This window comes from Maniola hyperantus, chromosome 18, assembly GCF_902806685.2.
Source record: "Maniola hyperantus chromosome 18, iAphHyp1.2, whole genome shotgun sequence".
NCBI lineage: Eukaryota > Metazoa > Arthropoda > Insecta > Lepidoptera > Nymphalidae > Maniola > Maniola hyperantus.
In genome coordinates this window covers 9,131,201-9,141,822 of record NC_048553.1, presented here as the reverse complement: position 1 = coordinate 9,141,822, position 10,622 = coordinate 9,131,201, and the positions used below count along the sequence as shown (strand labels likewise).

The 10,622-nt window shown below is 32.2% G+C and overlaps 1 protein-coding gene across 1 annotated transcript; it reads right to left on the bottom strand.

Annotated features, from left to right (window-relative positions):
- Positions 1-709: 709 nt before the first annotated feature.
- On the bottom strand, positions 710-10,446 carry LOC117990395 (protein slender lobes-like). The gene is made up of 3 exons (XM_034977827.2): positions 7,662-10,446; positions 7,055-7,279; positions 710-2,717 (listed from the first exon to the last, which is right to left on the bottom strand). The coding sequence occupies exons 1-3, from the start codon at positions 10,239-10,241 to the stop codon at positions 2,634-2,636; spliced, it is 2,889 nt and encodes a 962-aa protein (XP_034833718.1). The 5' UTR covers positions 10,242-10,446; the 3' UTR covers positions 710-2,633.
- Between the last annotated feature and the right edge of the window lie 176 nt (positions 10,447-10,622).

Sequence of the window (10,622 nt, the reverse complement as noted above, 5' to 3'; positions counted from 1 at the left end):
TAACTTCAATGACCAGTTATCGACTTCGAACTCACGTGATGGTAAGTGATGATGCAGTCTATAGATGGAAGCGAGCTAACTATGGCCAATGGAATATTTTTAAACAATAGAAATTATATTGTACAGGCAGTTTTTATGACACCCATTCCCTTTTATAATCCTGAAAATTAATATTAGGTATAAATGCTAGTCTATCTGTTGCCTTTACACAACCCTCCGTTTAACCGATTTTAAACAAAGGGGATTGCCGAGATTTGGTCCAAAAGTGCCCAGCATTTTGTTATTGTGAAAAAATGATATTTTTTTTAAAAAAAGTTTTTAATACTTATGTATGTATTTAAAGTAATTTATCAAGTGGAAAACCCTTACTATAAGATGCGTTTCTACAATTTGAAAATCGATCCTATGGAAAATAATGGATAAAAATAATGTGTCACATTGAAACCCTCTCTTTTTTAAATCCAATATTTTTACCAATTAATTGCTGTATTATAGTTTCATGTGTACATAGGCTACTTTTTATCCCGGAAAATCAAGGAGTTCCCACAGGATTTTGATAATCTAAATCATGGCCGACTGACATCCGCATATCTAATGCGATCCAAAGCTGTGAATATAAAAACTTGTATTTGAGTTGTATGATATTAACAAAAAATTCATATAATCAATTAATCATTATTAATAAAGGTTTTTTACAAATAAAACTATTAATTTAAAAATTAAAGATGCAGTTATTAATCTTTATTGTAAACTTACATTTTGTGTAGTTAGTCTCATGAATAAAAATTTACAATAAATCAACTTTTTAAACTATTGCTAACATTTTAAGAGTCACGCAATAATTATTTATTAATAATAATAATAATTAATATATTAATATTAAAAAATTAAACTTAGTGATGTCATGCATAAAATTAGATATTTAAAATATTATTTCAATCGGGCAAAATTGTACAAGACGAAATTCCCGCGTCTTAAAAATTAGTTCAAAATATACCTACAATACGCGAGAGATTGAGATGGCAATCGGGGTATGAGGCGGGAGGGCGTCCCGCACACCCGCAGGTCACCCGCTCTATCATGCACCAGGTTAGCGAGAGGGCTGTGCGGGGCGTCCCCATTGTCATCTCAACCTGTCGCGTACTATACTTAACTAACTTAAAACGCTTAGTTTTTTAAATAAAACATTATTTTAGCTTAAATAAAATCCGTTTTAAAACATAACTCTGTTCTGTACTTAATAACAAAATAAAAAGGCATTCCAAACCTCTTAATGGACTGTCATAATAAAAACACTCGATGAAAGCCATCGAGTGTTTTTATTATGTTGGTAAACGACAAAAACGCTTATTCATTTAAAATAAAACATTATTTTTAGCTTAAATAAAGTCCGTTTTGAAACACGATTATGTTCTGTACTTAATAATATAAAATGGCAACACAAAATTTTTAGTGGACGTGGAAGAGAAACGTTACACACACATACACATAAAAAATATAATAATATGGCCCCAGAACTTTTAAGTCTTTTAGGTTCAGTCATTTGAAATGAAATGCAAAACAGGTACCATCTGAATAAAGTTCAAGGCACATTGTCCAAGCGACACGACGCGTTTTTCAGAAATTTTGCAAAGTAAACTGAACTTTATCTCCATGATATTATAATTTCTATTTGTGAAGAACAAATTTATTAAAAGAAAAGAAATCGACGAGATTCGAGCTTCTTTTACATTTCGATTCACACTTTTTTTAACTTTTTTAGGGTTCCGTACTTCGAAAGGAAAAACGGAACCCTTATAGGATCACTTTGTTGTCTGTCTGTCTGTCGGTCTGTCAAGAAACCTACAAGGTACTTCCCGTTGACCTAGAATCATGAAATTTGGCAGGTAGGTAGATCTTATAGCTTACATTTGGGGAAAAATCTGAAAACCGTGATTTTGTGGTTACACCACACAAAAAAAATTAAATTGTGGTCATGAACTAATAATTAGTATTTTCAATTTTCTAAGTAAGATAACTATATCAAGTGGGGTATCATATGAAAGGTGTTCAACTGTACATTCTAAAACAGATTTTTATTTATTTTTATGTATCATAGTTTTTGAATTATCCTGCAAAATGTCAAAAAAATAAGACTGTAGTACGGAACCGTCATTGCGCGAGCCTGACTCGATAGTGTTCATTTTTTAGAAGACTTGTCACTCCACTTTAGTTTGGAGTCTAAGGATGACTTGTCCGAAACAAATTCAAAAATAATGGATATCAAACTAATTTAATCAGAAGAATCTTATGGAATCACTTGATTAAATTAATTTAATCAACACTTAATTTTTTTAATTTCTTTCGAACAACACAGTGTTAGTCCCTTGAGTTTAAGGCTTTACACTGGTTCAGTAAAAATAACCAAATAAATAAAATAATTATTTAAATAAAGTTTAGTCAGACCAACATAATTAAAAACAGAGGTATAGGTAAGTTGGTCTTTTTTGTTACTTAACCTTAGTAAATAAATCTAAGATATAAACTTAAAAATATGCTTAACCTAAACATCTTTAATCATGTACAAAATTAAAACATAATCTCGTTAAACACATAATTGCAGTACGAAGAACTGAACATACATTTAGATCTCCTTATTCTTCAACAACCAAATCAAACCCATCTATATCTTCGCACATTGAATTAAAGCCGGCTACCCATGCTTCTACTTCCTTTTCCTGAAACAATATTGTAATTATTAAACATTTATTTTGTTTTATTATATAAAAGAATACATTTCGATACTCGAGAAACAACTAATGTCTATAGAATCTGTGTAATTGTAATTAATACTTATATGTACTTGTACCAATACTTTTGAGAAATAAACGATTTATTATTATTTATTATTATACAATCCGAGCACAGAACCGCAGCGAATGCGCTGGAACCATGCCTCATTAACATCGAAATGATGTCATTTGACGTATATTTAAGTAAAAATATACCATCAGCTCGAAACTTCTGACGTCACTAAAATGGCGGTCACGCGCATTAGCAATTTGCGGGACTTTGCGACAAAAACCGCCCTGTTGTTTCTTTAACAACAATTTGAAAAAAGCATCTCTACATAGTATAAAGTCGCTTCCCGCGTCGTCAAAAGTTACACGAAATCAATTAAATGAAATTATTAGGTGAAATTATTTCTCTTATAAATTTCTACAAAAAATTCCGCCATAGCATACATGTATCCACATTAGTATATCTCGACTCTAGTATCATAAGGTCGGATGTGTACTTCCGACCAAACTCACTTTTTTACATAAAGGTAATGAGCATTTCGGGCTCTTTCTGCCAAGCTGACACCAGTATTTCTATCTCTTTTCGTTGCAAAGATAAATACATGCATAATGTCGTATCTGAACACATTCTAAAAATTTGGAGAACCATAATTATATTTTTTGACTCGCGTATGTATGCACCAAAGCAATGGAGAAAAATGATAGATGTATTTTGAGTTCGACCATTATGCTACGAAATTAGTTTATTTGTAATACTAGCTGGTACGCAGTTACGCACTTCTGCTTCTAAAATATGTAATAATTTTGTTAGGTAAAATCACAACAGATGTTATGCTTCGAATTTTTTGTATTAATATTTGGACTGTGAATCATTTAAGACTTTTTGCCTTGTAATATAAATAATTTTGCAATAAAATTCATGGAAGTAAGTTGAAATAAAGCTTTTTGTTTGTGACTACATTAAAGTTGATGTGATTAATAGGTAAGAGATCCATCCTATTTCACCAAAATTTTAGACTAAACTGCGGGAAAAAAGTAAAGAGCCAGAATAAAGCTGAAGACATTATGAAAATGTAGACTAGAAAATCTTTTAGGACCACGAAAATCACACCATGGAAATCTAAAACTATATTATTATAATACCCCACTAAGCAAAAAACCGTGCATTTATGGTGATTTTATGAATCATAGTTCAAATCATCAGTTCAAAAACTTATTGCCCTAGTTTTTAAGGTAGCCTTAAAAAATTAGAGTACCTAATCAATTTTTTTCTTCTTTACCCGTCTTATAATCGACCGAATTTGATATTAATCGAGAGCAGAAATTATAAGGCACCTACAATATGTGATGATAGTGATTCTAACGAAACATACCTAATTATAGGAAGCTTTAGATTATGTTAATTTAAATATAAATGTAGTATAAATTAATTTATTAATTAAACAACTAATAAAAGTGAAAGTAAAAAAATAAAAAAACTTAACTAAAACACGAAAGAAACAGTTTAAAAAAGTATCTGTTAAAAAGAACAGTCGAAACAGAAGCAATGGAATTTTCAAGAAAGCAGAAAGTATTTTTTTTATTACAAAAGTGGCAATGCCGGATTTGACTAACAGTAAATCCTTATACCTGCGTAGTTTCTGCACCTTAAAAACGATTCATGATGCTACCAGCAGTGTTGCTACTTTAATGTGGTCTGAAAACATCAGCTGCAGCGGAAGGAATAAAACAGTATCTTGTCTTATTTCATTAATCTACTAGAGAAGTAAAAGTAAGTAAAGTAAAAGTAAAATATGCTTTATTGTACACCAAAACAAAAACAATAGACATATAACAAATACAGCATGTACAATAGGCGGCCTTATCGCTAAAATAGCGATCTCTTCCAGGCAACCTTAGGGTAGAGGATATTATAAAAATTAAAGAAAGCGGAAGGGGTGTACTAATTAAATAAAGTAAATACACATAATATACGTATGTATATATATATATAAATGAAAATACAACAGTAAATAAGAGAGGAATAGACGACAGATAAGTGGAATAAAAGTAAAAATAAATAAACACATCAAATGGAGGATAAATAAAATAGCTTCAATTTTGTTTTAAAAATAGATAGTGATTGAGACTGTTTGATATCCAAGGGGAGAGAATTCCATAGCAGTATAGCGGTAACAGTAAATGATTTAGCATAATAAGAAGAGGAGTGTGTAGGAATTTTCAGGCGTAGATTATTTTGAGAACGAAGAGAAAAAGAGTGTGTATCACATCGGTACTCAAAACGTTCTTTAAGATAAAGAGGAATGGAGAAGAAACAAAGTATTCTCGAAATTGTTGAAGAATTGACTTTGTGGTCTGAAAATTGTGTCGGTCATAATCCGAGCATGATAATCGTTATGGCTTACTTATAATTATTATAAGGATTGCCACACTAAAAAGTGATAAATCACAAGCTTTATGCTAAAATGCAACATGTACCTACGTGGAGTAAGATGTAATCCATGCACAAATAGAAAAAAAGGGAACAGCTGAAAACAATGCAGATTACTAAACTAAGAGATTGGTCACAGTTTACATGAACATGCGAAGGAAACAAAACTTTTTGATAAGTTTGATTTGGCACTACAACATATTTTTAAAGACCACATCCCTTTACAAAGGTGATAGACCGTTTGTTATATCAAAAAAAAAAATAAGAACGGCGGGGATTTTCAGATTTCGGAATATATTACCTGGCTACAACTAACGCAATAATGCTGGGTGTAAATTTTTTATTAAAACTACTTACTTTAAAGTAGACTTTTTTGTATTTCATTAATATGTTATAGGTACATATAAACTTAAAAATTCTTCCCCGCTTTCGCCCAATATACGACATAATGAGAAACCATTATCCACTGTAAAATATAACCAACTTTTGCAGTAGGTACCTGCTGACCCCCATTCTTACTTTACGTACCTAATCATTATAAGGAAAATCAGGCTATGTTGGCATGTTTTAGATTTCTATATTAATGTAACCGTCATGTATGCAATTCCACAAAAAATGTTTGGCCCACTGTAGGTTTCTAATTATTTTGTAATTTTTTTTCCAATTTTTGGCCGTTGTTTTTAATTAATGGGCTTTATTTGTGAATTTGTAAATGTTATTTTCATTCATTCAGAAGTCACAAGGTTTACACGGATGCAATGGTCAGACTATCGGGCGAATGAAATTATTATGTTTCAGATCTAACTAATCAGTTTCAGAAAAATCAGATAGGTACATTGTTGCTATCTCACAAAACTCCTAAATGTTTTTTTGTGAGATAACTACTGTGATCTTTTGTCCGAATATTTTATTTTAATAGATCCGACTTTTATTTCAAATTTGTAATAGTAAAAATTGCAGCCATAAAGTCGGTTTACAACTTATGCACACACTTTTTTAGCACAGTTACGAATATTACCAGCATAAAGTCGCATATCGTCCATTGTGAAGAAATTGTGAGTTTATATTTTATTTATTAATGATAAAGTATTTCTAGTAATGGTTAATGATAGGTACAGTTAAGTGTTAAATATTACAAAAACAACTGAAATTGTATCTCTAGTAGTTTAGAAATTATGACCCGATTTCCCTAGCATTTTTGTTTTGGCTCTCCTGAAAAGTAGCAAAAATCCACATCCGACCTTATGATACTAGAGTCGAGATATACATTTCACCCATGCGAAGCCGGGGCGGGTCGCTAGTTTGTTATACATATTAAAAATAAATTCCACCTTCCTCCTGATATTTAGGTCAAAGAAGACTACTCTAAAACGTACTAGAAACTCGAAAGCAGCTGCAACCAAAAGTAGAAAGAGGAAAGAAAATAGGGTAACATTGCATATACAGGGTGGAAAAAAATTATGAGCCCTGGAGGGCAGCTACCTTTAATCCATAAGTTAGATCATTTTACTGAAGGGAAACATTCTCTTATTTTTAAAAAGAAACAAAACTACATCAAAAATAGAAAGAACTTGTATACTAAATATTTGAATTTGTGGATATCTTGTACGACAGACGAGTATAAGGCCTAATGTTTCTTGGAATTTATTTATCTTTAACATTGATGGTATCGATCAGTAGAATAGAATAGAATAGAATAGAATGTTTTTTTATTCATGTAAACTTTTTAAAAGTGCTTATGAATAGTCAGGTAGTTTTAATTTACCACTGGTTCGGAATGCCGTTAGCAGTGGAATAAAATAGTGAGTGTGAGGTAAAAAAAACCAAGACTAGGTCCACGTACCTCCTTTTTAGACAATTGTTTCTTGGGCTTCCTCTTTTTAATTATCTTTTTAGGTCTTTCGGTGGGTAATTTGAACGACAGGTCATTCAAGTTGTCCTCCTCACTTGAGGTTGAGGCATTCCTGCCTGCAATATCTTGGTCACTCATTGAGCTGTCATCCGAACCAATCACTGGTTTCTGGGCAAACGTATCTTTCTTGGCTTTCCCATAACTTTTTCGACTTGGCTGAAAATTATAAATATAAAATACATAATCTATTATTTAAGTTAAGATACTCTAAATTAGTAGTACATATTGTATAAACTATAATATTGAAAAACCCTGATAATAAAATTTTTACTAATACACTTTCCTTAAGATAATCTATTATTTTGGTTAAGATAATTTAAATTAGTAGTATTGTATAAACTATAATATTGAAAAACCCTGAGAAATTCAGTTATTACACCTTCAGCTTCAGTTGAAGGTTGTGGTGAAAGCTGATCAATTGGTGTCAACCAGAAATCGACATTCGGCCGTATTAGTATTTTGTTGTACATTTTATTTATTATGCTAAAAAGTAATTTCGATTCGTAAAAAATAAAAATACACAATAGAAACTACTAACCTTGGGATGGTGTATAAACAGCAAATCAATATCTTCAAACAGATGTATCGATTGATCATCATTGTCTAAATTATCCGAAACACATGACTCTTGTACATTTGTTGTATCTGTGCTACCATCAACTGACACTTCAGGGAGGACAGGAGGTTCTGTTGCAGACTTCATTTCAATTCTATTTACAGTATTATGTGCAGGCTTTGATTCTGCCACAAGTGGTATTTGTCCTCTGGTTGGACCTTTATAGTCATTAATTTCTTGAAGAATACCTCTTGTGCGAGACCGTAAAGATTTAACTCTATTGTTTATCTTAACAGGAGAAACATTCTCCTGCTCCTCGACCTCATCAAAACCGTAATATGTATTGTTTATATCTGCACTTTTGTTCAAATCTTTTGGTGTTTTAACATTATCTGAATTCTCCTTTTCATTTGAAGTATCACTGTCACTTTTACCATGTTGTTTTCCTGATTCTGGAGTTATGTTAACATTTTTATTGTTCTTAAATGGAGTTTCTTTATTAGGAGTTCTATAATTGGCAACAGATTTACATGCTAAATCTTCGAATAGAGAGTTGGCTTTAACAGGTGTGTATTTTTTATTCTTATTTGCATTTCTCTCTACAACCTCTTTTATAAAGGAAATTATACTCGTCTGTTTCAAATTTGTAGTATTATCAACCTCTGGTATTGGATTGTTTGCTTCTGGCACAATATTTGTATAGACATGCTTTTTCTTATCATCATCATTAAAGTTAATAAATGAGCTTTCAAATGCTGGTGTCATATTCGGTTTCACATAAGTGTTGACCTGCCACTTTATAGGTAAATTATTAAATTCAGCCCTCCAAGGACTTGCTTCAGGATGTCTTACGGACACATTCATACTGCTGCTGGCTACAGGTATTTCATGAAAGAAACTGTCATCACGTAAATTAAGAGGGTCTACATTATATTTTGGAGTTTGAACAACCTGTACACCACAGTGCACATCATCAGAAGGAGTTCCCGGTCTACTTGGAGAGTGAACAGGTGAGTAATCAATAGCGTGGTCATCTTCGCCCATTTGAAAATCACGAGCAATATCCTCTACTCTTACTGAATTATAATTCTTTTCATTAACAATACTCTCTTCTTTACCTACACTCAAATGTTGTTTATTTATGGGTGTGTTTATGTGGTTATCAACATTATTAATGTTTTCTTTGATAGTTGTTGCAACTTCTCCATTTTTGTTAGTTTCTCCATTTTGATTATTAGACGACTTTGTTGCAACAGTGTTCCTCAAGGCAGCTAGAGCTTTGGCTAGATTCCTGTCATACTTACTCTTTGAAGGTACAGTTTTAGGCTTAGGTTTTCTTGGAGCAGCTTTCTTCTTCTTCTTCTTTGCTGGTGGAGGTTCCTCATCTGGATTGAATGTAAATTCATACACATCTAATTTACTTGAGTCTCTTTTTAACTGGTTTTTGTTATCATCTAGTAATCTTATTGAAGTATTTTTGTTTAAAGCTATTTCTCTTGATTTAAATATTTTTCCTGGTGATTTTGTTGGGGTCTCTTGTGCTTTTTTCTTAGCATTATTATTTGAATCTGCTGCAGCTTTTTCTCTTATGCCATTGCTCACAGCTTTTTGTCTGGTGGCTCTCTTTGTTGGCAAAACAGATAAAACGTCAATGAAACTGTCATTATTTTCATCATATACCTTTTTGGCTCTTGTAGCTCTTTTAGGCTGTTTTTCAGGTTCACTTGTTTCTTTCCTGATTCTATTGTTGGTGTTTTTGTTTTTTGTAACTAAAATAGGTTGTTTTTCAGGTTCAATATTTTGTGTGGCACTTATTTCTTCAGTATTTCCTTTATTTTTATTTGTTGATGCTAAATTAGGTAGTGTTACTGGTGAAATATTTTGTATGGCGCTTATGTTTGTTTTAGCACTGTTAATAAGCTTCTTAGATTTTGTTGCAAAAGGTGTACTGGCATTGATAGGCTGTAATGGTATGTATTTGTTAGGACTAATTGAGTGGTCGTCATACTTGCTTGGTAATCGACAAATCCTCTTCGGTCTATTTTTTACTAAACTAAATTCAAGAGTATCAACAGGACTTTTTGAAGGTGTAAGTTGTACCTTTTTCGCAGGTGAGGTTTTCTTTTTAGCTAAAACAGTAACCTTTGTAACGGGTTTCTTTGTGGCCTGAGTATTATTTACAACAACTTTAGTCTTCTCTTGTACTGGGGAAATGGTTTTAAGAGCTGGGATATCTTGAGATGTTGACAAGTTCAAGCTGCTTGATAGATTTTTTAAGATATTATTTTCCTTATACCGGGTGGGAAGGCGTCGAGCGCGCCGTGATCGTTTCACATTGTCATTGCAAACATCGTTTATTTGTTTATCAGGTACACTAACGGGTTTTTTCAATTGATCCGACACAACTGATGCGTTATCGTCGGATGCTGAATTTGTTTTATCCGATAAAGGTTTTCTGACACTTTCTTTCAATACTTTAGCCGATGTTTTTGATTTCGTTTTCAAGACACCAATGTTTTCTTTAGAAGCTTTTGCTGCTCGGCCTCTAGTTTTGGATGGCATGGCGGAGCTACAATTTTCAAGGATTACACTTCACATTGCTATGTAATATTGGCTGCAAATATAAACTCTTATGCTAGTTTGTTCACTTATCACAAAGACAAAGCGATTATTCATTTATAAGTACACTTTTATGTTCTATATCGAGATATTTAGAGCTTTTTGAAAAGTTTATGAATTTTCCTAAAATTTTCGCTCGCTTTTTTAGCATTTGACAGTTGACACTCATTTGACACAAAATGACATTTTTTTTTTAACTCGTTTTAAGACTCTGGGTTCTACAATAAAAGTCAAAGAGTATAATATTTACGCACGCACTGTACGTGCTGTGCACCATTCTATAGTCCGACAAGGCTCTCTTGGCACTTGAATGACATTGACAGG

Bases quoted from the DNA above. Each gene is read 5' to 3' on its own strand.
- LOC117990395 (XM_034977827.2), bottom strand. From the start codon at position 10,241: ATGCCATCCAAAACTAGAGGCCGAGCAGCAAAAGCTTCTAAAGAAAAC. The intron at 7,280-7,661 runs GTTAGTAGTTTC...TATAATTTTCAG, and splicing joins TGTTTATACACCATCCCAAG to CCAAGTCGAAAAAGTTATGG. The intron at 2,718-7,054 runs GTACGTGGACCT...ATATTGTTTCAG, and splicing joins AACAATTGTCTAAAAAGGAG to GAAAAGGAAGTAGAAGCATG.